The sequence below is a fragment of the Columba livia genome, chromosome 1, assembly GCF_036013475.1.
Source record: "Columba livia isolate bColLiv1 breed racing homer chromosome 1, bColLiv1.pat.W.v2, whole genome shotgun sequence".
Classification (NCBI taxonomy): Eukaryota; Metazoa; Chordata; class Aves; order Columbiformes; family Columbidae; genus Columba; species Columba livia.
In genome coordinates, this window is record NC_088602.1 from 29,418,087 (window position 1) to 29,444,669 (window position 26,583).

Here is a 26,583-nt window from a genome sequence, read left to right on the forward strand (position 1 = left end):
TACTTTGTACTGGACAACAAAGTTGGAAAAAGCAGAAAAGCTATGAATTACACAAGCTCTTCCTTTGACTCTTCTTTTTATTTAATTTTCTTCATGTGAATAAACATTTTCTCAAATACAATTCATAGCAAGTTACCTTCGTTATTAATTGCAGTTTGTTTATAACATTATTTTAATTCTGTAACTTTTTATTTTATTTTCATCTGCATTCACAATGTTGTTGAAGAGCTCATGCTTCCAGGTAAAGATTGTTTTTTTGAACTTATAGGAAATACTATAATGTCTCAGTGTTGCAGTTTTTCTCCATAACAACCCCTTCCATTACGTAGCAGATTACATACCTTTAAGATATTCCTTTTGTTTGTGACACACATCATCTTCTCTTTAAAAAGTAAAATTTTCCTTATTAAGCCTCAGCAAGAGAAAGTGGGATTTTACAAATCAAAAAACGAGAAAAACACAACAGCTCATGGCACTCACTATTTAGCTCACATTTCAAAGTCTTCTCATTTCCTCTCGCCTTTTCTTATAAACACCGCAACCAAATACATTTGTTTGCTTTGATTTTCAAAACCCTACTACTCCCAAATATGAGGAAATTTCTCTGCAACCCACTGAGGTTACTGGCACTTTATAGCCTTTGTTCCCTTTATCGAAACCATCCAGCCTTCGCAGACTTTCTAGGAAGCACAAAACAACTTGGAGTTCAGATATTTCCTAGGTCTGTCCTGGGAGCTGGCAAGCCTGACACTGGCAGACGTCATGACCACCTCTGGCTCAAAGAACATATTTCATCACATGCACCCGGGTTACACAGCATACTCCTCTGCGTCCCTGGTCTTGCTTTCAAAATGGAAAAGGGGGAGAACTCTGGGACTGCACATGTATGGAAGTTATGCTGTTTACCTGAAAAAACACACCTACACTACATGTGAATTGTGTGGTTGTGCTCATTCTTTAAGAGACCAGAGTTAAGACATCCCAGCACTGGCAAGAAGGGAGTCAGGCACTGGTTAAACCCCATGTAAGACTGTCACCTTTCCACCTCCTTAGAGGAGCAGACTGTTCCTACCGCATGTGACACCCGTGACTTCTCTACAGACTAGGAGATTCTTGGTTTTTTAATCCCTCTTAGAGAACTTTCTCTCTAATCCTTTAATGGGCACTGTGGCACAGGTAAGAACATCTGCATGACAGAGCAAACTGAGCCAGTCCCTCAGGAACATGAAATGCCAAGTCCTCACATAAGAGAGAGACAACATGGTCTGAGAAACCACCTTAGTCCCACACACTCAGGACTACAGGCCTGAACGTGATGAGGCTATTTTGTCAACACTTGAAACTGTCCCTTGGCCTTTTTCCTAAACTGGGGATGCTCACAAGTTCTGCCTCCTTTCTAGGGAGTTATTCACCATGACTGATGAAGCTTCTCCTTGTGAACAGTTAGAGCAGAAACCTATTTTCCTTCACCAAATACTGATCCCAAACAGATCAGCCTCCTAAGATAAAAGCAGACTATGTAACCCTCTTCCTATCTAGCTGTCTTCTTTCCCTTCTCCTGCTACCCAAGGGCTTTCTTTGCAACAGCAAGAGGTACTTTGAATCACAAAAGTCAACACATGGAAAGGAACCATGAGGCTTAACTAAAGGCAACTATTAGGCTTTCTAACATCAGGCAACCTCACATGGAGTTCAGAATAGGACTGTGGTCTACACACCAGCTAACCACTCAGGGACAAAGAAACCTCTCTTTCCTACTTTGAAACTTCAATGCTGCAGAGGAACCTCAGAACCCCAGTGGACTTTCACACAGCTGGTTCCCATGAGCACTTACTTACACATCTGATCTTTCGGTTGCTAGTACAAGAGGAAACGTCAAATCTTTAATCGTAAATGAGATCTACTTTTCTTACTGGTGCTACCTACATGAACATTAACACAAGATTTACATGGCAGGAAAAAAAAGGTGTTAATGGGCAGAGGGAATATTCAGGTCAGGTATGTTTTGCTACTCTATTTCTGTTCCTCATGTAATAAAATTCAGTGTAAAGTTCAGCAGCACAAGCAATAAGCACAATCACAAATTTCTGACAATAAAAGCATGTTCTGCCATCTGATTTTTTTTCCTTAAACTCAGAAGGAAGTTTCACATTTCAGTATAATTCAGACCACGTTAAAGACATTTCTAGGAAAAAGCATGTTTTCTACAGCAAAGCTCATTTAACAGCCACTTAACAGCAACAAACTTAAAGTCTTAGTTGGCGATTTCAATTTCTCCTCTGCATGATTCACTTACCCCTGGGACAGGCTTGAGCGAAGGATTTTCCCAGCAAAAGACAGACCAATCAAATTATTTCAAGTCAGTCAGGTATTTGTTTTATGCCATCCAGCCCTGATGGCAAATCTTTTGTAACAGCAGATCTCCCAACGTGAAGGGAAAAAAAAAATAAAGGCTAAATACCGGTTTAATCAGAATTAAGAGGCAAACCTCCTACAGCCAGAAAGACATAAATGTTATCACTCTCTCATTCTCATTCCTAATCTTTCACACTGCATTGGAAAGTAGCTTATAGGGTACATATGTATATATACACACATATATATATATTTTTTTTTCAGACACATACATGACAGAGCACAAAATTACCCCACATGCAAGGCAGCTCTGCTTTTAGTTGCCTTTGGTTAAGCACTGCTACATTGCATCCCAGCAGCTGACACAGAGAGGACAGATTTTTGCCAGGTTCTGAAGTATCCTGGCACAGTGGCCAGCAAACCCGAAAAGGCCCGATGCCCTCCGCCCAACTTTCTGAGCGGATGGGCCATCCACATGCATCTAAACATACTTAGTCCAGCAGAGTAAAGTTCTCCCTTCGTATTTCCTTGACCTCCAGCAAGGAAAGGAGACAAGACTCAAGCCAGTCACCCCAAAAAGTTTACAGAAGGCAGCACAGCCAACCCCCCTATCACGCCTGTGTCCCTAGCCTTGCTCACTGCCATCGGACAGGGACACTGGCTACTGAGCCACTAGCCACCGGGCCACCATAGGGATGCTGCCCCGAGAGCCGGCTCGTGAAAATGAAATGCCACCCTGGCCACAGCTGCTAATTCAGCTGGTGTGTTACTAAACCGTGTTGTTCAGCAGAACAACTGGAGCAGTTTGGAAACTTCTACCTCAGAAGAAATCTCCACAGCCACGGCACTGCCCTGGGTCACAGACAGGGTAACGTAAAAGGCACAAAGTCCTTGGCATGAGTCATATTTTCTGCACGCATTGTTTGCTGCTACAATGGATCTAGCTGAAGACACCTAACCTGGTAAGTGATTTTTGGTGTAAATATTTCTTACCTCTGTCTCAGCCTGGATTGTAACTTGAAAAATAGGACATTTGGGGCACTTTCACTTCAGCCTGGTTTCCAAAGGACAGGCTGCACATTAGTTTGACTGTTGGTGACTGGCTGGACATTAAAAACCGCAGCAAATACCAGCTCTTGCCCCAGAAGCAGGTGGGAAACATGGGGTAAGGATCAAGCAGCAATGCTGATAACTGTGGTGGGCACTCTCTTCCTCCTCTCCAGGCTCCAACAGCTTCCATCTCTCCCTTGGAAGTGCCACTCAGCCCTCCACCTCCTCTGGTGTCCCTTCTCTACACCTACCAATGATGCTCTTTCTGTGATAGTCTTTGAAGATGAAAATATTTCTTCTCAGCTATTTAGTTTTGAAGTTGACAGGTTTTATTTCACACACAAAAAATGTCCTGCATTGCTGGAAGCTGGCCAGCCTTTTCCCCACAGTAGCCTTGGCTCTAAGAAAAGGGCATTGCCTCCTTTAAGAGCATCATGACGACACTGACACCACCTCTATTTTCTGCCTTCTCAAATCCAATGCAGAGGGCAATCACATGCTCCTGTTTATACATCCCATAATACAAGGCCCCTATTTATCAATAAATGCCTCGAGGTGCAGAGCAATACCCAAGCTAATAAAAATCTGTGAGGATTATCTGCTGGTGGTTCACATCAACAACAGTGGTGGCCAGGGAAAAATGAAGGGAAATGGGGATGCAGCAGAGAGTCCAAAGAGTACAGAGCAAAAGGAAGGGGCTGCTACAGGTATTTGAAGAGTTGGGGAATCAAGAGGGAAGAGAAGGCAACAGAAGGAGAGTCTCAACTCTTTTTTTTACTTTGTTCTTTCTTTTATTTTTCAACTCTAATCCAAGGCATTAAAGAATTACTTAAAAAATACACAGACAAATGCTATGTTTTGCTCGGTAAATAACTAACCATTGGAACCCATGGCTGCAGGATAACTTCTGGAAAATAACTTGCAGCGATTAAAAAGGGATTAAATAGGTTTTATAAACAACGGTATCTGTTGTTAAACATGCTAAAATAAAATTACGAGAGTTAATAACCCATTTGCTTCAGGGCATAAACTAATCCTCATCTAAGGGCAGCAGAGATCTGTCTGCATGTCAGCTCAATATCTGGTGCAACAACTCCTCCCCATAGACAAGCAATCTTTGCTTTTAATTCCTGGCATTCTAAAATTGACTGTCTTGCCTGAAAAAGAGAGCATGCTATTGTTCAGGCCTTCAGTTGACCTCATGTAATTAATTCTGGAGCTTACCAGATATATCATTCCCTTCAGGGGCAGGGGCGAAACGCATGAAAAGGGAGGAAAACGGTTTAATTGCTTCACATTTCAATATTCTGCTCTCAATTTCTTCAAATATGGTTTGTCAGGGCACTAAAACTGAGCACGAGATAAAATTCTCATAAAAAGCTTAAAGACACGAAGCACAAAATCTATCAGTACTTTTCGGTGCAACAGTTCACCAGCCAAATCAGTTCATGAGAAAATTAGATCTTTAGGACAGGCAGCAAGGGAGGATTTTTAATATATTAGAACAGAAGAATTTACTCTGCCTAGTAATAACTAAAGCATTATCTAATATCATAGCCTGTTCTCAAAGATAGGATATGGTTGAAGTACAAACTCCTCGAGATTATAATTTCAGTTCTCTCTAAACCCAAATCCAAACACATGAACCTTACTAACAGATTGGCTAGTCTCCCAAATAATTGCTTCTCAACAAAACACGAGATGGGACATGACATGTCTGATACTCCACTGTGGTTATGAATTTTTGGTTTCAAATGCCGGCTTGCTCTTTCCCACAGGTAAGACGGACACATGCTGGGGATGCTCCTCCCCCGGCCCAGGAGAGCTCCTGGATGAACAAGTCTTGAATATTGGCCCTATAGGACTTATTCCACAGTGACCTTTCCCTCTACACATCCAGGCTACCTGCATCAGTTTCATTTGTCTACAACTTTTTTTATTATCGTTTTTGTTTTATTTCACAATCCCAACAAGGGTCAACATTAGAACTGCGTTTTCAAAAAAGGTCTTTGCAATGCTTCACTTTGACTCAGATCAGATCAAGCATGCCCTGTGCCTTGTGAGTCTCTGCGAAGTTTGGCACTGACCACCCAACAGAGCGATATCAGTGTTGGAGCCACATGTTAAACTGATCACCAAAGCGAGAAATATAAAATGCCTGCTAGAAAAAGAAAAAAAAACACTCTGAAATGTTAATTAGTTTTACAGTGAATGCAAACATAATGTTTCAGACCACTGTATGTATTAATATATATTCCCTCTCCTCCCCTACTGCTGAAACAGCAAAGCATGCATGGCAGATGGCATGATTCATCTGAAAATTACTCTAGCAGCACTCTCCCTATTAGCCTCCAAGGAGTAAACTAGGATAAAAATATTCTGAATGTTAACTTAAAACTAGGCAGTTGTCATGAGGAGTCATCAGGTCGGTCTACTTGCTTAGTTCGCAGAATTTTTATTTCAATCAGCAATAAGCACTACGTATGAAGATATCATCCGTTCTACACACCAGGAATTAATACAGAAGCAAAAAGAGAAGCAACTGAGGGACAAAAAAGTTTATTTTCCCACACATCAGTAAAAAAAGTACCAATCAAAGTCAGGCCAAGAGCCACAGCACATCATGTTAACAACAGCACCAGCCATTTCTGGAGAAATGGGATAGATTCAGTTTCTAGAGACCATGTATCTTGGCTGGGAGAACAACTTCCCACAGGGCCAGCAGCTGAATGTAAATGTGCCCAAGTGATGACATGGTAGGAACCTCAGAAGTCCATCCCCTGCCCCAAGGCATCAGCAGTTAAGTCCAAAACATTTTGCAATAAGCTGCCTGGTGATAACATCCACTGCAGGAGCCACCCCAGCCCCAGTCACCATCCCCCAGCTCACTCACAGGTCCACAGGACACAAGTAGCCAGCAGACACCCCCAAGTGGGTCAGTCACTGCAGTGAGGGACATCACGCCTCTGCTCGGCCACAGTCCCATGCTGGGCAGCACTGGCCACCAACCCGTGTGACACGCAGGGCAGGAGACCTTGCCAGGGAAGTGACAAAATAATGCCTGTAGCATATTCAGAATCAAGACTGGATATTGGGATTAATTTCTTCAGGGAAAGGGTTGTCAGGCATTGGAACAGGCTGCCCAGGAAAGTGATTGAGTCACCATCCCTGGAGGTGTTAAAAGACATGTAGATGAGGTTCTTAAGGACACGGTTTAGTGCTGGTGTTAGGTTAATGGTTGGACTCTGTGATCTTGAGGGTCTCTTCCAACCAAAGGGATTCTGTGATTCTAAGACAGCCTTATCAATCAGCCTCGCCCAAAAATGCAGCTAGAACACAGTTGCATCGGTCAGCCTTCTTCACACGAAAGGCTGCAGTCTGTGGTGATGCACAACTTCTTCTAGATAAATTAAAAACCATAGGAAGGAAGGAATTGGGATCCAAGCTGCAAGAAATGCTGAGCACTCAGTCACAAACCTGTTGGACTAGCGCATAATGCCTCCAACTGAAACTCCATCACTCATTTGAGAAAAAAAAAAAAAAAAAAGAAACAAAACACATACTTAAAAGGTGGTTCAGATTATGCTGACAGTACAAAAACTCACCACAGTGCAGGACATTTCCCCAGGACTGACTATTGTAACTTTAATTGCCTGGACTCTGGGCCCCGAGCTAAAAAACTCCTTCTCAAATAAACAGTCCGCAAAAACCAAATCTTTTTTCTTTTTTGTTTTCTTTTTTTATTTTTTTGGTTCCATCAACAATCATCCTCAGTCAACATAAGCTGAATATTTGATGTGCTTTGATAGCCAGGTTAACCAACCAGGGGCTGAAGCTAGTAACACAGTTGCCCTCGTCTTTGGGGAGAAGGTGGTGAAACTGTGCTTAATGTTGTCTCTTCAAAAAGGCGTTTTCTACATATGTATATGCTACCACGTCAGCCTCATTGCATAACCGGGTTGTGCAATCGTTGCAAATTCATTTACATCTTTATTTTTGCTTCAGTGCTCCAGAAGGGGGAAAGAGTGATCACTGTTAAAGGACAGGGCAGACTTTGCAGAACTCATCCCCTTGGCCACAGGAGGATGGTCTGAAGAGGGGTCAGGGTTTGTGGGAGCATGCCAGGACTCCCTCACTAACACCACTACTGCTCACCCTAAGCAGATGGTGGGAGCAAAGTCTTAGTTAGAAACCTCAAAGCAAAGGGTGACTTCATAGCATCATGGAATGACTAGTGCTGGCTTGGACCGCAAGCAGAGATTATGGTTTCTCCTTTAATACTTATTACTATGTCATTGCCATGGAACTGTACAGAAGAAATAGGCAAGAGTGCAGTATCATGTTTTCATAAACTGAACAAACTGGATTATTCAAGAGCAACGCAAGTTTCCTAACAAGCACAAAAAAGTCTCTATCAACATAGCATCTCTTTATTTTCCCAAAATTAGTTGCAACAGGCCACATTTTTTAAATACTGCTTTAAACTCCCATCCTCATTTTTATTTCAAGAAGGCATATACTAGATTTACTACCTTTGTGGATAAGGGCACAACACACCAGCAGCATCAGTAACCAGACCCAAGAACAGTGTTAACACTCTGCCAGCTGGAATATACACTCACACAATGTTAGGAGAGACACTCAGCTCTTTCAGCAAAGGCAAACCCTCAACCATAAAGAGCAGAGACCACAGTTTTATTCGAAGGCTGTGTATATTCATCAAGGAAGGAGGGGAAATAAGACAAAAAATAATTAATCATCCATCTTGAGCTGAAAGAGAAAGCTCCTGGTTCAGCTGTCTCCATCATTCTCTGAGGTTTCCGAGCATCATGACACCTGTGTTTAAAACACCAAAATGCCTTCCAGCACTGCACTGATGCCATCCAAAGGATGGCAAGGCCAAGATCCTGTAACAATGAAGCTGCTCTGAGTTACACATGCAGTCACACTCCGGGCTTTCACATCGAAAAAAAAAAATTACACCTTTTTTTTGGTATTGCTCGCTTCACTATAGATTTCTAACCAAGATCTAAATATATCTAGTTAGATAAAAATATGTAGGTATTTTTATTTATGTTTGAATTATATAATGCAATTTGATCAGGTCACACGTGAGGCTGTATCCTCACCCTGAATTTCAAATAGCTACTGGTTTGATCTGCAGCTCTGGCAGCTGAGCAGAGCTCAGCTCCAAGAGGCAGGGCTGAAGTAGGACAAGCACAGCAGTGCAGTGGTTGACAGGCAAACAGTGACTGCAGACACCCGAACCAGATGTAACTCTGACAAATTAACCTTCCTCAACATCGCCACAAAGCTCATTAAAATAAAAAAAAAATAAGTGTAGTAATACTAATGGATCTAGACAATAAACATTTATCTTGGACCAACACATCTATCATGAATCTTTCACTTTGGCACAAGTGTCGCTTTCCTCACCTGAACGTCTGGAGACACTGAAAGACCCTCCTGAGGAGCAAAGGCAGCAGCACAGTATCCTCCAGAGAGCCCAAGGGATGTACCTTAACTGCTTCAAGTAGTGAGAAACCTGTGCGGTGAATCACTACGGACTTCTCCCTATAACCACTCAGAGGAAACGCGATTCCTCTCCTTGACCTCGTCTTCACACCTGAGCAGCAAACAGAGAGGTGCCCACACACAGCCCCAGCGTTTTGGCAGGACCCCATCCACGGGCTCAGCTCGGCACAAAGCAGCCGCCGGGTCACAGCTCCAAATGTGAACCTTCTTTCTGGGAGAAGGAGTGGTGGGGGTTGCAAACCATTACGTTTAATTTCAAGGTTCGCGTTTGAACAGAATATTTTTGGAAAGAGAAATCAACACGTTAACAGCAAGCGGGAGCACAGAGCACATAATCCTTTCACATCCTGACAGGGGAGAACTGCGGAGGCCTGCTATGAAGCATCTCTGAATAACACCATCTTCATTTTTTGAATACCTAATTAAGAGTTTCTATATATTGCAAAGCATCGCTATAAGATATAATTTAGTTGGCAAACACTAAAGATCTCTCAGTCTGTAAGTATGCTTTTGGCAATCAAAATTTAAATCTGTGTATATATGTACGGCTCAGGTACATTTTTTTTTTATTCTAACAGTTACATTCAAATTAGCAGATTAACTCAAATCAGTTTTAAGCAAATGCAAGCTACAAGCAAATCAACCTCCACCACCACCACAACAGTTTATTTTTGGATTGTTAGTATCCTTACTCCTGTTAGCGGCTTCAAAAACATTTAACATATATTAAAAAACAGCAGACAAAGTGAAACAAGTTTTGTCTAAATCTTAAAAAGACTACAGATCCCAGAACTTAACACCAACTCAGACTTGAAACTCACATATGCCAAAAAAACATTAGCAATTGTGCTAATTCCCACTGTGGGAACTAAAAAGCAGCTTCATAAAACACAACGGGCTTTAATTTCAGTCGCCAAATTTTAATTAATTTCCATCCAGGCAAACATTAAGCATTTCTGCTGATCTTGCAGGATGTAAGCTCATTTGCACAATAAATGCGGTCTAACAAGTCACCACATTTATAGCAAGTTGCTTCAGCCTTATCTAACTGCATAGTTTGAAAAGTCAGTGATGGGTAAGTGAAACTACACCCACGTCACAGTTTCTGGAGTTAAGCATAAGAAAACTGCAGAAGTTGCTACCTTTTCACTGCAACGGAGACTACCAACAATATTTGGACGTTAGAGTCCATATTCTGAACCATGTGTATAGCCCTTATTCAGGAAGGGGGAAAAAGTATGCACTGTGGCACTTTGACTTTCTCCCACAAAATGAATGTCTGTATTCCAAAGCTGCAGAGCTCCCCTTCCCCCAAAAAAAAGCAAAATCAAAGACCCTCTGCTGCCCACTCACGGTAACTGCCGAAAAAGAAAAGAAAAATGTTAAAAGGAAAGAAGGAAAGAAAAAATAAATGGAGGAAAACAAAAAACTTTTTTTTCTTTTTTAATTTAAACAAGTCAGCATATAAACAAAACATCCATAAGTTCTGCCTGGGCCGGGAGGCACCTGTCACTGCAGCATTAAAGCAGAGACCATCAACAAGAACAGGGATTCCCCAGAAGGTGGACCTGCCAGCAGAAAGGGCAGCCAGGGACACAGGCCGCACTAGTGAGCAGCTGTCCATTTACACACGGCCAGCTCCAGCCCGGACGTCTCAGACTGGCTCCGGGTGAACAGCAGTGGTGTGGGGCCCTCCTGTATCCAGCATTTCTGCTCACTCGCTGTCCTCCTGCTCTGCAACATGGACAGTGGAGCGAGAGAGCGGTGCCCCGGCTGCTCGGCAGCCAAGCTGCACGTCAGCCTCCCAGCCCTCTGCATCTCCTCCCTTCACAAACCTTCAGCTCTCCCCAAAACTACAGTTTCCATGGAGAGCAGAGGCTTGCTTACAAGTATAACTCCTTCATATATGCACACCACTCATTTCATTTAAAAAAAAAAAAAGTTTTTAATTTCCTGATTTCTCATTTTTAGAGGGAAACACCAACATGCAAGAAGCAGAGAGAAGCCCGCATCATCATTTCCCATCCTGGTGCAGGAGAAGCGTGGAGGCCTGGCATGAAGTGGCCCCTTAACGATCGTTATTAAAAAAAAAAAGCTAATTAAATAAGAGCTCTTACATATTACAAAGCACAGCTAGGAGATATAATTTAGTTGGCAAATACTATGGGTTAAGGGCATCTCTGCTTGCAAGCACTTTTTTGGCAATCAGTCCAAATTTAAATCTGCATATGTACTGTTTTAAAGACTATATCCCACACATACACAGTATGTTCTGTCAAGTACACACGTGCCAAGCTCCAGAATTTACACCTCTTAGACCTAAGCAACAAAAACAGCCTAGACAAAATGAAAAAGGAGCCCCACATGCTCACACCAACAGGGGGCTGGGCTGCAGTTAGGATACCAGCAAAGCGCTTGGGGAAACAGGCTGCTTAGAAACGCAATCACAGCCACCCTTGACTCCCTGGCTTGGAGTGGCAATGGGACTGAACATACTTCCAGCTGCACGGATTCCTAGCATTCCCAAAAATTAAGTTTCTAAGACTAGAACAAGAGAAGACTTGTACCTTTAAGTTTAATTAACTCTAGAATAAGACGTATTTTCAAACAGAACTGTAACACCATTGATACTGTGCAGTAATGCAAGATGCCTTTAACAACAGCAAGCTGTCTGAGCAAACCAAGTGCTGCTCTATGCTCCTCCAGCAAATTTCTAAGCTCTGTCTGATGCCACAGCTGTCAGAGTCCTGAGAGATTTTCAGCAGCTACATTTTTAAACCGAGCCACTTCTGGTCCCATGTACCACAAAGCAAAGCACTGCTAAACCACTACCATTTACTACCAAAGCGCTTCAAAACTAAATACATTTGCCTCCTTAGGTATTATTTAAGTGATCTGGTAAAGATCAGTATCCACTATTAAAATCTAGCACAAGGCCTAAAGAAGTTCTTAGCAGATAACCATCAATCCAGTAAAAGTGGTTGACTTCACTCTTTTTATTCTTCCATCTCTTCCATTAGGAGTGCAGATCTACCAAGAAACCTCATGGTACAGCTGCTGCACAGACAACTTAAAGATCATATCACAAACTACAGTACAGGAATCAAGCAGCTTTGTTTAATGAACACACATAGTAAGTTTTATTATTTAGAAATAATGCTTAGATGCAAATAACACTTGTCCTCACAGATCAATTTAATTCATGCTGAAGCTCTCTATGGAGCAGCAGAGATGCTGTTCTTCAAAATGTGACTCTTCCCAGAGCACTTCATCTATTTCTGAAGTGCAGCCTATCATCAAAAAGAGCAGTGTTTCCCCAATATTTACAACTCACTTTGGCACCCCAGACTTACAAACAAAATGCTACAAAACTCAAGAAAATATTAGTATGTATTATAACATGCTTAACTATAACTAGCTGCATCACTGAATTTGAAGTTCCTTCTTCATATAAGTTGAAAATAAAGTCAATAAATCCATCTTTTACATATTTTTAAAGAAGAAAATGAACTATTTACCAGGTGTTTTCACAGAATCACAGAATCACAGAATGTTAGGGACTGGAAGGGACCTCAAAAGATCATCTAGTCCAATCCCCCTGCTGGAGCAGGAACACCCAGATGAGGTTACACAGGAAGGTGTCCAGGTGGGTTTTGAATGTCTCCAGAGTAGGAGATTCCACAACCTCCCTGGGCAGCCTGTTCCAGTGTTCTGTTACCCTCACGGTGAAGAAGTTTCTTCTCATATTTAAGTGGAACCTCCTGTGTTCCAGTTTGCACCCATTACCCCTTGTCCTGTCATTAGTTGTCACCAAGAAGAGCCTGGCTCCATCCTCATGACACTCACCTTTTATATATTTATAAACATTAATAAGATCACCTCTCAGTCTCCTCTTCTCCAAGCTAAAGAGAACCCAGCTCCCTCAGCCTTTCCTCATAAGGGAGATGCTCCACTCCCTTAATAATCTTTGTGGCTCTGCGCTGGACTCTTTCCAGCAGTTCCCTGTCCCTCTTGAACTGAGGGGCCCAGAACTGGACACAATATTCCAGGTGTGGTCTCACCAGGGCAGAGTAGAGGGGAAGGAGAACCTCTCTCGACCTACTGACCACCCCCCTTCTAATACACCCCAGGATGCCATTGGCCTTCCTGGCCACAGGGGCACAGTGCTGGCTCATGGTCATCCTGCTGTCCACCAGGACCCCCAGGACATATTACTTCAGTATATATTACTCCAGTATTCATTACTCCAGGTTATAAAACCATTCCCATTAGAAATACTTGTTTCATATACTCAATTTCTTTAAAAACACAAGGGGCTGAAAGTTGAATTTCTGTGGCCGCAGTCCTACGCATTTCACAAATCTGCAGCTGCAATATGTACCAGCATTTTTGTTCCAAAAGCCAAGCACTAATTTCACAAAATATTCACCAGTTGTGTAAACAGAGGAGCATATATTTAGGTATATTTTGTGCTTTGGAAACTGAAAAAAAACTCTGAACAGACATCTCAAGAGTATATCATTTCCGGAGACTTATAAGAACCTAAACCATAAAAAAATTGCCTTTTTAATGTTGATTGTTGTATTAAAAAAAAAAAAAAAAAGAGGAGACAAAAAACCAACCAACCAACCAAAAAAACACATCTCGCATACCTTACTTAAACATCATTAGCCCCTTGTACCATACTGCTTCTCCTTTCCATCCCAGGCAGCAAAAGTCCCAGTTCCCTAAATCACCAACTTCATTGACAACTTGTGTAAGTGATATGAAAATAATTATACTAAGGAAGTAGCTGAGCATATCGTAAGGAATATGGTGGCAAAGAGATCAGCTACCTCATTTCTGTATTGAAGTTCTTCTTCAGGAAAATTTAGTTAATTATGTCAGTACATGAAGCCACTCAGGCATTTTGGTTTGGTATTTAATCTTACCTATAATCATACAAGTAACTGAACATATATCACAGCAAATATAAAGTAGGCAGAGAAAATGAAGAGTATTTGCAACACATCATTCAAGGCACTGATGGGAAGCTCAAACCACCCATGAACACTGGAACACATCGCACCAGACAGCACAGGATGCTGGCAGCAGGCACATCTTAAGCATCCCAGCTGCTGAGAAGCACCTCGGTCCCTCCCGGCCATGACCCACCTGCCCCGCTGCGGGATGAGGCAAGAGAAGCTCATGCGCCACCCCAAAAACAGCAACACACAGGTTTGAGGTCAGAACGGGCTTTTTTTCTTCAAGCAAGGGCTGAGGTAAAAAGGGCAAAGATAAAAAGAGAAATGGAGTTAAGTTTAAAAGGAACAAATGGTTAAGGACCAGCATTGCGATACAACTTCACCACGAGTTACTGGGGCACAGGCGAGGACAGCACCTTGCACCTGCGGAGATTAAGCTGAACTTTCATACCTGAAGCTTCTCACTTACTAAGCAAAATGCAAGCTGGTGACTCACAAACGAAGGCTGTTACGAAGGACTTTTTAGTGGCAGTGAGCATGCATGCAAGCCACTAAACAGCAAAACTTGGAATGGGGTGGGCAGAGGCTGGAACTTGTCTGGCTGTTCCTCCAATTGTGCCTCTGTCGAGATCAGGTATCGCGGCAAAGCAGATGCAACTGCAGTTCCAGCTGTTGAGGCTATTACTAGTACCATATCTAAAGAGGTATGACTGTAATCCCATTTACCTTGGCAGAATCCAGAAACAGAAAACCAAACATTTACATATGCATGTGTGTACACTGTATGTATGTATAATACAATGCGTGATGCTAGGGAGCCCACAAATCACTTAAGGAAGCATCTAAAGGGACAGAGGTAAATGCCTACAGGTATGTAACCAGCATTGAGGGAATATACAACAATTCTTCAAGGCAATCTTCAGTGACAGTGGCATTTCCACATAGAAAAAGAAATATGTAATAAAAAACTCATTTCACTTTAAATATATATATATACATATATTTTTCCGCAATTTAAATTGTTCACCGATCTAGTATCAAAAGGCTTGAACAACGACTGTGAAGATCATTCTTGATTTCCCAGAGTCTTTCAAACACTTCATACCATGTGTGGCTTTTGAATCAAATACACCGCAACTCAGAATTTATTTTACATGGAGAGCAATTCACTATAGAATAGAGCCACAGCCACAGAGTATTCCTCTGGTAAGGCGACCCAAAGCATCTGTCTCATGTCTCACACCTGTTTTGTCCTTAAGCTTTCAGGCTTACATCCATTTATCATTCTGCAGCTAGACATCATTTATTCTCATTCCTTCACCAACAGCAACAAATACATTCAGGTGATTAAGTTTCCTTGGGACTAGAAGTCAAGGAGGTGTAAATACGCATGCAACCTTAATACCTGCAACTGTGAAAAATAAACAACACACCTACCTTGAGATGGGTGCCACCAAAACACTGAGTTTTGTGTTTAGGAAAAATTACAGGGTTTGATTTGAACCAATTTTCAAAAGCATGCTCAGAGGACAAGACCATTCAAGGAAACTTAGCTGAGATAGCTCCTTTATGATAAATCTCAACAATCCAGCCATAAAGCAAAAACATCATGAAATATGCACGCCCCAAAAACATTTCATATTTTATATATGATAATTAGCCAGAAAGCTATCAGATTTGAGTAGAGGAAGAATTATGTACAGCTGAATGAAGCTCATGGAAGACTCTCTTAGGTCCTGTCTCCCACTAGCACAGGTGAGGGAAAACACTGCTTTCACCTTACTACTGGGAGAAAAGTTTTCCATGCAACTTTCGCAACAATTTCTTTGTTATCTCTGAAACAGATCTTGTTCTTGAGTCAGCTTTCTCTGAGCAATGCTGGTGGCTATTGACACTTGTTCACAATCAGTAATACAGCAGGTTTGGCAAAGCACATCTCAAGTGTTTCATTCAAGGTAGCCACCACACAGGGGGTCATGTAGACTTTGATTCCCTAGAGTTTAAGGGGGAGGTGGTGTGTTTATAAAGTAGAGTTTGTGTTAAGAAAGCCTGGAATAAAATATTTTGTATGTACAACTAAGAATGATTTTACCTACTTTAATAAGTTACTATTAATAATTTTATGTTACTGCCTTCAGCTTCTGTTCTTATTTTTAAAGCCTTTTTTATTTGAATGTTTTTATTTGGAAGAACTGCCATGCTACTTTGAGCTCCCAACAGATAACGCTGACACCGTTGAACTTCTTTATTCAGTATAAAATGAAAGGGCAGTTCAGCATCAGATATTAAATCAGGGCAGTACATATTCACAGGTAACAGAGCCCTCATCTTCAGGTGAGAAACACAGCCTTGCCCCTGTGCAGAAAATGCGCATTCATTTTGATTTCTTTTGCATTTCGTTGTTGCGTATAATTTGAAAGCTGCCCTATTGCACTTAAAATATGCAAACTCCAACAAGATGAACTGTCCTCAAGCTTTATTTAAGGAGGAGGGGAGGGCGAAAACCCATCCTCTCTTTCTCAGACTGTGAAACACCCGCACAAAACGTACTGCAGGCCCTAAGTCAGTGTCAGGCTCTAGGGCGAACCCGCGCTCCCTCTGTCAGCAGAAAAGTCTGCCGCTCATCCGTGCTCATCTGTGCCCACAGCCGGAGCGATGCTCCTCCTCTGCTGGGCCCCCGCATGACTCGGGCTTCGCTCCCAGCCCTGCGCCCACACCTACTGCGGGTCCCCGGCCCCCCGAACACAAGCAAACCAAGAGCACTCAAGCCAAAAAATAAAAATAATCCTTACTCAGGTTGAGCTGTGGATAAATGGTGATAAACGAGGCAAACGGGCTGCATGTCTCAGCCAAATCAGCTATAGCATTAACGCCCAGTGGCTGCCAGCAACTAAACTTGAAAATGTGTTAAAGCAACGTTGCAGGTACCTGGCTAAAGTGGTAAAACCTGCAAGCGCGTAACTTTCTGAGCAGCCTGGCAGGGGCTGAGCCAAAGGAAGGGATTAGGGCAACATGTGTCCAATGCAGAACACAGTAACTATTTAATCAGGGTAACAGAGTACATGTGTATTTACTTGCCAGCAGTGGCAGGGTAAGTACTGCACCCCACCAGAGGGTACCACAGCCAAAAAACATACTGCTGTCCCTGTCATAGCGAAGGTATGGAAGGCATAGGAAGGGCTCAATCTATCAGAAAGAGGAATGTAAGACTTCTTATTTACTGAAACACCACAGGAAGAGCAGCAGTAAAATAGGAAACAATAGGTTACACAGCTAGCAGTTTCTTATTTGCACGCTTGAATCTGGGAGTTCTTCGATTTTATTTTGGTTTGTTTAGTTTTTAGTTCTCTTCTACTTATTCTGAAAAGGCTCTTGATGTATTTTGCATTTATCCAGGAGACTAAATTACAACTGGGGAGAGAGGAGGGGAAAGAAAGAAAAAAAAAAATGTATTTTCAAGTGACAAGGTATCTTATGTAAAAGTTGTCCACTATCAGTCATTTTTTAGTCAATCACATCAACAGAAACTAGCGAATTACTTTTAAAAGCCTTAAAAGCCTTCAGCTAAAAATGAGTTTAAGATTAATCCACATTTCCTTAGCAGGATGCTGCTTGCCTCTAAATAAAATATATATATATATATATATTTACAAAACTCTGATGTGACAACCTTCCTAGCTATGCAATTAAAAATACATAAACAGAGAATGAGAGTCGAATTTTTTTTTTTAAAGGGAAATATTACAGATGCTATAAAGTGAAGTAAAACTGGAAGACAAACAGTTCTGCTACAGCACTGCAGTTGGTTGGCCCTGCCTGGACCTAAGTCGGGAACATACCAGGATGCACTGATACCATGCTAGGTGCGTGCACTTCGCACATTTACTGGCATCATTTAATCCCTCGCAGGGCGGAGGAGGCTCTGCCTTTACATAGATAGCTAAAGCTTATTCTGACAACACTGTCACGCAACAGTGCCACAAAACTATGTGCTCTGCCTCTGCTGCACGCAGGGGCACAGGTGGGTGACACTTTCTCAAGGGAGGTCTCAGAGGAAGAGGATTTGTTCACAGCAGCGTTAAGCGTCACCCACAGCTGGAGGGGACGACAGTCCCAGCGCAGCCACTGTCACGAGGGCTAGCGTGGCCACACAGCCCCAAGCGAAGTGATGCCAGGCTCAGGGCCACCCGAGGTGCCTGCGGTCCCCCCGGGACCTGGTGAGTGGGGGGTGGGGAACCGGGGTCAGGGCAGTGCTCTGGTCCCTGGCCCTACAGCCTGGCTTTGAGCATCACTGGCCGCTCAGTTCCAGCCTGTGCAAGGCTGAGCACAAATCCCTGTCACCAACAGGTTACTGCTACGGCTACAGAGACCGCACTGCAGGAGGAAACTCTGTCCCACTATTTAACAGGAGAAAAAACTCTCCCTCAACCAAGTTTAACAGAGCCATCAAGACAAATACGGCCGCTTACTCATTAAACACACGGTATTTTTGCAACCCTTGTCCTGCCTCCGCTCTTTCCCCATCCCTGTTTGCTTCTGTCCCCTCCTAGCCGCCCGACGGCAAACGCTGCCGCGCCGGCACGGCTGGCGGCACGGCACCCCCCCCCCGCACCGGGCCGGGCAGCCCCAGGGGACGCGGCAGTGCCTCCGCAGCGCCCGACGGCCACCCCCACGACACGGGTGTTGAACCCCAGCCCTGGCCGGTCGCCCCGGTGCAGCCGGAGGCGGCGGCGCACTCGCCAGGTTTGCCCGCGGACGGCGCCGTGACACGGCGTGAACTTTTGCTTTCGGCGGGGCAGGGCGGGGAGTGGGGGGGAGGCGGAGAGAGGCAAGCGGGGGGGGCGGCCCCAGCCCCTCCTGCGCCCCGCGGGGAGAGAGCGAAAATGCTTTTTCGCCTTCGGATTTCTCCCTTAGGAAAGCTAAGGGAAAAAAAAAAAAAAAAAAAAGTAAAAAGTAAAATTTTAAGGGTAAGAAAGAGACATTGAACCGGAGCGCTGCAAACTCCGCGGCGGGTAGCGAGAAGCCCAGGCGAGGGCGGCGTGACCCGCCGTTCGCAGCGCCGCAGCTCCCTGCCCGGGCGGCAGCGTGTGCAGCGCCGAACACGGCGCCCGCAGCTCCGCGACGGAGCTTCCCGGGACCCCCTTCCGACGGGGAATCGCCCGCCGCCCGCCCCTCACCTTCCAGCCAGCCGAGCTGTTGCTGTCGCCTTTATCCTTGAAGTAGGGGACACTCTTGACCATCCACTCATAGATCTGGGAGAGGGTGAGCCGCTTCTCGGGGGAGCTCTCGATGGCCTTGGTGATGAGGTCCGCGTAGGACAGGTTGCCCCAGGCGTTACGGCGCGATGAGCTGCTTTTGCGGGGCTGCCCGGCCACGGGGCCCGGCGACAGACCCGCCACGGGAGGCGGCACTGGCGGCACCGGCGGCGGCCCCGGCGGGTGGAGGCGGCAGCCTGCCTCGGGCGCCGAGAAGTCCCCACACCGGCAAGCGGTCGCCTCCGGGGGAACGGCGGCGGGGGGCAGCGGCGCGAAGTCCTCGCTCTCCTCTAGCAGGCTGAGGTTGCTGATGAAGTCGGCGCTGAGCCCTCCCGAGGCGGCAGCCCCGGCCGCGGCCCCGGCCGCCCCGTCGGGCTGCCCGCCGCACGACGGCGCCGGGCTGGAGGTGGCCGAGCTGGAGGGATTGAACTCCGGCCGCGGCAGGGGCCAGGTGCAGGAGCGGGGCCGCGGCAGCGGCTCGAAGTCGGGGTCGATGTCCACCAGCTGCGGTGCCTCGGCCATGGTGGGGCCGGGGCGGGAGCGCGGCGGCAGCGGCTGCAGCAGCGGGGCGGCTGGACTCAGCGCCGCCGCCCCATGCAGGCTCCGAGCGCGGACGGGCGCAACCCCGACGGCGCGGCCGCCAACTCGCCTCGCGGCTCCGGCCCAGCCGCCCAGCCCCTCTCCGGTTCCCGGCTCCCTAACCTCGGCGGCAGCAGCAACAGCAGCGACACGGCCGCCCGGCGCGCACCGACTGGAGCGACCGCCCCACGCGGGCCCGCCTCCAGCCTTCCTCCTCCTTCTCCTCCCGGGGGGGAGGGACGGCCAGCACCGCGCCAATGGCAGCGCCGCTCCGCCCGCCCGCCTCCCGCCGCGGGGCCGGTTTGGCAGGAGGGTGCCGGTCCCCCCGTGCTGTTACTGGGTGGTTTTTGTTTTCCGGCGGCGGAGGTGGGTGAGAAGCGGCGGGCAGCCCGCAGTACCCCCCCGCAGCCCCGGGCTCGGCGCCGACGAGGGGCTGCGCGGGTGGTGCCGGAGCTCACTTGCCCCGCCGGGGAGGGAGTGCCCTTCGGCCGCGGGCTGCGAAAGAAATAACAACTCTGCTCGCACGGCGAGCTGCGGAGGATCGCCACGGAAAGTGCCCCCGCAAGTGTTTCTGCCTTGGTTGCTGCCGGCAGGGTACTGCCGCTCGCACCGACGGCCGCGGTGATCGTCGCTCCTGGGGACCGACGGGGGCCCGGAGACATCCCGCGGCTGCAGCGGCGCGGCTGGGGTTGCACGGGGGTCCGGGCGGCTCCCCGCTCCCAGCAGCAGCCCAGCGGCGGTGGCTCCGTGCGGAGCGCTGCTGCCGCCCTTCCGCCCGCCCGGTGGGAGTCCGGACAGCTCCCGCGCCGGGGGACGGGACCGGGGGCTGGGACAGCTGCCCTGCCTCCCTCTCTCCTTCCCTCCCTGACCGGCTCCTCGCCAGAAAATGTCTGCGCCTCCCGAAGTGATAAACCTCCCCCTCGACTGAGCGTGTTTTCATACTGTGAGCTGGAGTTTTATGCCGTGGGCAGGCACGGGAGCACAGGATAATTTCGAGTCAACTATCAAACAGATAATTTCCCGGCAAACCCCAAAACCACACAGTTTACTAAGGCTTGTAGTCCTCTCTTCCAAAGAGGCAGCAGTTACAGGACATGCCACCTCTGCCTCCGGAGCTCATAAACATGCATAGATATATGGTCAAGGCAACACAGAAGCATTATTCTGTTTAAAATTAAAAGGAATACATTTGCTTAAGCTACGGAAACTATCCCGGGGATGAGCCACAACTCAACACCTTGCTCAAACTGTCAAACCCTACTTTTTAGAAAACCTATTTCATTTTCAATAGGAGTGCTTTTAAAAAACGTACTTCAGACATGGGTTAGTAAGTCACAAAATTCACAACCAGGCATGCCATTTGATGTTGTCTGTCAAAGAACCACTGGAGCAGGGTAACTGTCACCATTGAGATGGCAAACCCGTTACTCTTCCCTCACTCTCTGCATCAAGGCAGAGAGCGTTAATGGTATTTAAATGTGGCTTGTTGTTCCTATGAAGATATTTTCTGAAAATGAGTAACAATAATGAAGGAGAGTACAAGACTGGATTTAGGCCCACAGCATATAATTTACCGACAGATCATACATCTACATACGCATACTGTCTATTATGAAAATACTTTTAAAGATATGTGATGACACCTAACTGCATAGCTAGTGCAACATATGCATAAGTGCATAGTAACTTATCAAATTTTAAAGCATTGGTTTTGTCATGTTTATTTTCCTGAATGCCAAAGGTGTTATACCTTATTATAGGTTGGCTGCTTGTCAAATTTCAGACTTGCTTTGCCTTGAAGTCATTTCTGTGTTTTCCAAATCCTGCAAATGATTCAGCCCACAAATCTATATCGTTTAGCCCACGCGTTTTACAAAAGTGCTTTTTTTCAGTTAAAAAAAAAATAGTCCCAGTTCAACCTAATAACTTGCATGCCACGTTTCAGCTTGGAACGGTTTTATCCGGCAGCGTTACACAACTCAGCTACAGTAGTTGCCCTGCAGTAAGGGAGAGCACCCTGCCTTGGAGAAGCAGAGATTATATAATGGTGAGAAGCAGCCAGGGCTGCGTGGCGAATGAACATGCTTAAATGGGAGCCAAAACAAAAGAAGTGCCCAAGAACACTGAAACATTTTCTTTCTCTTTCCTTGGCGTCTGAATAAAAAAGAAAAAGAGGCAGACTGGCACCTATCCTGCTAATGGAAATGGATTTATTACCCAGGCTTTCTTCTAAGGATTTTTTGTTAAATCTTGCACTCCTTGCTTTTACATTTTGTCAAAAGTAGAGATGTTATTCCCTGACCTCTATTGGTATACGCAAATGTTAAAAAAAGATAGCTTTCCTTTGTCACACGCCAACTGTGAAAACTGGGAAGAAAGCTACTGTTGGGAGATTTTAGGAAGCTCTGGTGTGTTTGTAGTTCATTGCCAGCTTGTTTTGCAGGATAAGGGTTGTATTGCCCTTTCTTGGCCCTACATGGTGTTACCATTGCTCACCTCACATTCTTGGTATGGCTCTGCTTGCTTTGTGCCCCATGCCACTGATGTTCTTGCAGCTCAAACCTCTGCAGTGAATACATAGAGCAGTTTGCAGTGAGGGGTGAGCAACATGGAGGTACAGAGTGAAAAAGCCAGAGCCTTCAAAATGCTGCATTTGCTCAGCAAGCGGGGCCCCATGACTCACAACGCAACAGGTGGTGCTTAGCTCTGCTGCGGGGATTTTGACTATTGCGTGCTATCGCTGGGCCCAGGTCTGCCGAGGGCTGCAGGAAGGCTGAAGGCTGATGAGATGATGCTCTGCACTTTCCTGGGCTGAGTAATCCAGGCAGTCTGCTCCAGCTTCGGGGAACCGCCTGGGTGAGTGAATCCTTCTGTAAGGCCCCGGTCCCTGTGTACGTGATCCTCTGCTTTCCTCATAAGATTTCTTCTCTCCATCAACTGTTTGGGGATTGAATCCTTTCATCTCAACCAATTTTAGAGTCAAAGCAATAAAGTGACACACATGCCATATAGAATATGAGGGCCACATAAGCTGCGTGCTGTAACCTCAACTGCACCGCTCTTGCAGTGCACCCCCACATCAGTGACCATCCTTAGGACATACTGCCACAAACAAAACCACCCATTCAGCTGCTGAAGGGGTGTTTCTGCCTCCTAAAACAGCTCAGTGCAGCGATGGCTCAGTACAAGAAATTTTACTGCATCCACAAATGACAGCGTTAAGTTTATCTCATCTCCCACAATGCTGAAATGCTGATGGATGCACCGCAATTCATTTTCTACTCCCACAGTCCTCCTCCTACACTCCACCTTTTCATTTCTCTACTCCTACTCCTGCTCCCGTTTTCCACTCCTCTAGAACACAATATCTCCTATCATCCTTAGCATCAGCTTGTATTTTTTCAAATTAAAGACCGGAAGATCGCCTTTTATCATCACTGCAATAAAGCACAGCCTTCTATTCATATTTTGGGTTTGAGGCAGCCAAAATAAAAGATCTGTACTGTCTCTTTACTACTCTGAGGTTTTGATCAAATCCAGCAGATTACATGAAGTTGAAAGCACTCGTACTCTATGTACAGCTTTTTCTACATGTATGTGCCTGGTGACAGAGTACAAACATTTTAACAAACAAAAGGTAATGAAGAAATACCAGTGTGCATAAGAGCTGGGAGAAAGCTTATTTTCTGAGGAAGAACGGGTGAGTTCAGCACCTCCACCTTCCTCCCACATCTCTCGGAACGGACTGACTTTGGTCTTTAGTCCGCGTTTCCGAGGAGCCTGGGTATCAGAGAGGTGGCGTGGCACCTCCATCACATCTGGTAGGTCCGAGGGCCTCCCCATACAGCAGGGTTTGGACATGCCTTGGGTGGACAATGCATTCGCACTGCCCAGCTAAGTGAGTTCAAGGTGCCCGAAGCTCTCCTGACCAGTCTGAGGCTTCTTATGCAGCTGCTGGAGAAAGGCAGCACGTCTGCAGCCCATTTCAGAGCAGGAGCTTAACTTCACTGCTGTGAGTTACCTCCTGGGAGTGAACATCTCACCCCATCAACCACACAAACCACAAAGGGAATTTAAGGATCTGCTAATCCCTCACCACAATTTGGTGGTACTTATGTTCCCACCCCATCTCCTTCACCTCCTGCCTTGCACAGCAGTGTCCAGACACAGGTCCAGGGCCAGCTGGCCCAGAGAGAGGTGGATGTCACATTTAGGGTCCCTCCATGGTCAATGGAGGGAAATAGGTCCACCCACGTGTGATTTGCCACCCCAGACATTGGAGATTTCCGGCCATGGCCTTGCTCTGAGTACTTCACGCTCGTTTTCAGCTAGCTGCCTTCAGGCCAGTGAATCCCACTCATCCCCTTTTATAGCATGTGGAAAACACATAATCACCAATTCCCCTGTCATTGCATCCCCAGGATTTTTGGGGGTACAGAAGTGTCTGGCAGCTCAATGCAAGCCAGAAGTGATGGGCACGATGATGCTGATGTCAAGGGACCACTTGCTCGAGCAAAAAAAAAAGAGCACCCCACCTTGCCTGGCATAAACTTTTACATTATTTCTTGTTACCTATTTTACACCAGCACCTATACACCCTAAAGGCCTGCAACCCTCCCAAGCTCAACAGTAAGAAAGAGGTCATGGTACATGGGGTTGGGCTAACAGGCTAACTGGGCACTGCGGAGAGATGGAAAAATTGTTATTCCTACTTTGCAGGGCCAAAATTGGGCCACCATGAGCTCACATAATGTGCAGAGGACCTCCCAGAGGACTCACGGGCAGAGAGAGACTTTGAAGCCAGGTCTACCAAGTCCCAGTCCTTAGGCTTAAAAAAATGTGTCCCACCAAATAGTTATCTGGGTACTTGCTGGTGTGGGATTTGAAGTTACCTTGTCTCAGCTTTACCTCCTGCAACACACAGGTAAAAATCATGAATGGTCCCAGTAGAGGCAGAAATGCTCTTATGGATTTGAATCTATATGACTGAAATTAGGGCCAGGAGACCTTCATAAATGCTGGCTGCACTGACTGTCCCCCTTGCTGGACATATTTTTGACTGGAGAGTTGCCGGATCCTCACGCAGTGAGGATCACGCAGCTCCAGCCTTCAGAAAGCCTCCAGGCAGTCCACCCCTCCTTTTCAGAGGAGATAGGGAACCATGGTTGGAGATGTGAGAGCTGCCCAAACTGCCAAACACCATGTCCTTCACCTCCTGACCTCTTGTCACTGGGAGCTGGGCTTCTGAGACTGAGTGTCTTGCAGCAGCTGCTGTCTCCTCAGTACAACCATGACCACTTCCTCCTCCTCATCCTCCCCTCCACCACCAGCAACTGGCAGCAAGTTTTCAAACTGGACAACAATTTGCAGCCAACCCTCTCCTTCTTCCCCAATTTATCCATAACAGCTTTGGTGACAGGGAGCAGTCAGAAGGCTGAGTGAGTGCTGCTGCCAGAAGGAAGGGTGAAAAGGAGCTGTCAAGAGGGTGGAAGGTGGGGTTGTGCTCTCCAGACTGGGAGATGGAGCTGCTCGGGCTGGGTTCCCAAAATCTTGGTGCAGACCTTGTAGCTGCTGAGGTTGGACCAGCCTCGCTTAAAAGAAATGCCACCAAAAAAAATAATTTAAAAAAAAGCTAAAGAAGCTATTAAAAATATTTACTATGTATTTTTGGACTATTTCCTTTTATGTCCTCAGCATCTGGAAAAATGTAAACAATTAAGATTTGAGGGCAAGGTTTCACAGAAACCACTTTTAAGTTGCACTATTTGAAGGAATCAGAATTTAATTTTAAATTTCCTTGTGCAAGAGTGCATGTCAGAAGCGCTGGTATGTTCTTCCAGTTGAAGAAAATAAATAATAATACGACTTTGCTGGTTGGTGCGATTACTGCAGCTCAAATTCCTACTAAGTGTGGCTCTTACTTAATATTTGAACAAAACGATATTCAGGAATGAGCTCAAATGAGGCATGCATTACTGAGAACTACAGCCTGCTGCCACATTTCGTAAACAGAAGAAAATATCTGACACAAATTCATCTCTCGACTCTCTCACAGTCTAGACATGAGACCTCCCGTTTAAACATATATCCTCTTGCACCCACATATACACAGTCGTAAGTGAAAGAGTGAAGTACAGTATGCCTGAGAAATGAACCTTACCAGGATCAATACGATAAATACCAAAGGTAGTGTCTATGTAGCCATATCTGGTTTTAATGTGTCATGTGCAATCACTGGCTGTGATGTAAAAACAGAAGGCAAGAGTTTATCAGGTTTCAGATTCAGCTGAATCACCCGGCCCACCCCTATGCAAAGGCCAATGTGCCTGGAAGTAAACACAGTTCAAGTGGTGTGTATGTTTTCCAGGGTGTTGAGTTTCTGTTTTGTCGTAAATATGATCTATTACAATATTCTCCCACATCCTACGGCCAATGTTTCAACATTTTCAGGTGCGTTTCTCTTTTCTTGTTTTCCTTGATATATTGCTGGAGGAAAAACTGACTGGTTTCGCATGATAGCTTTTGTATATTAAATAATTTTATTGTGTTTGAGCAACAAACTAAAAACAGGACATCTGACAGTTACGGTATAATTCAGTGGTTTCTCTTCAGCCTGTAGGAAGGAAAATTCATGGCGCGGTACAATGCAATGCTTGACAACTATTTCATGTTCTTTTGCTTTGTTTCACTGGAAAACTGATAGCTACCTGTCATCAACGAGAAAAAGTATGTATACCTAGAACAAGCACAGAGGCTATGGCATAATAAAGGCTTACTTTTAAAAACAAATATTTTTTCCATTGTTGAATTCATGCTTGAAAATATATTTATATATGTAAACAACT

At 45.5% G+C, this 26,583-nt stretch overlaps 1 protein-coding gene across 1 annotated transcript in view; it reads right to left on the reverse strand.

Annotated features, from left to right (window-relative positions):
- The window catches only part of FOXO1 (forkhead box O1), a 66,509-nt gene extending 46,564 nt beyond the window's left edge, over positions 1-19,945 (reverse strand). The window contains exon 1 of the mRNA XM_065052524.1: positions 19,082-19,945. Within this exon, the coding sequence (XP_064908596.1) occupies positions 19,082-19,681 (600 nt within the window). The 5' untranslated portion in view covers positions 19,682-19,945. The remainder of the gene's footprint in view (positions 1-19,081) is intronic.
- Between the last annotated feature and the right edge of the window lie 6,638 nt (positions 19,946-26,583).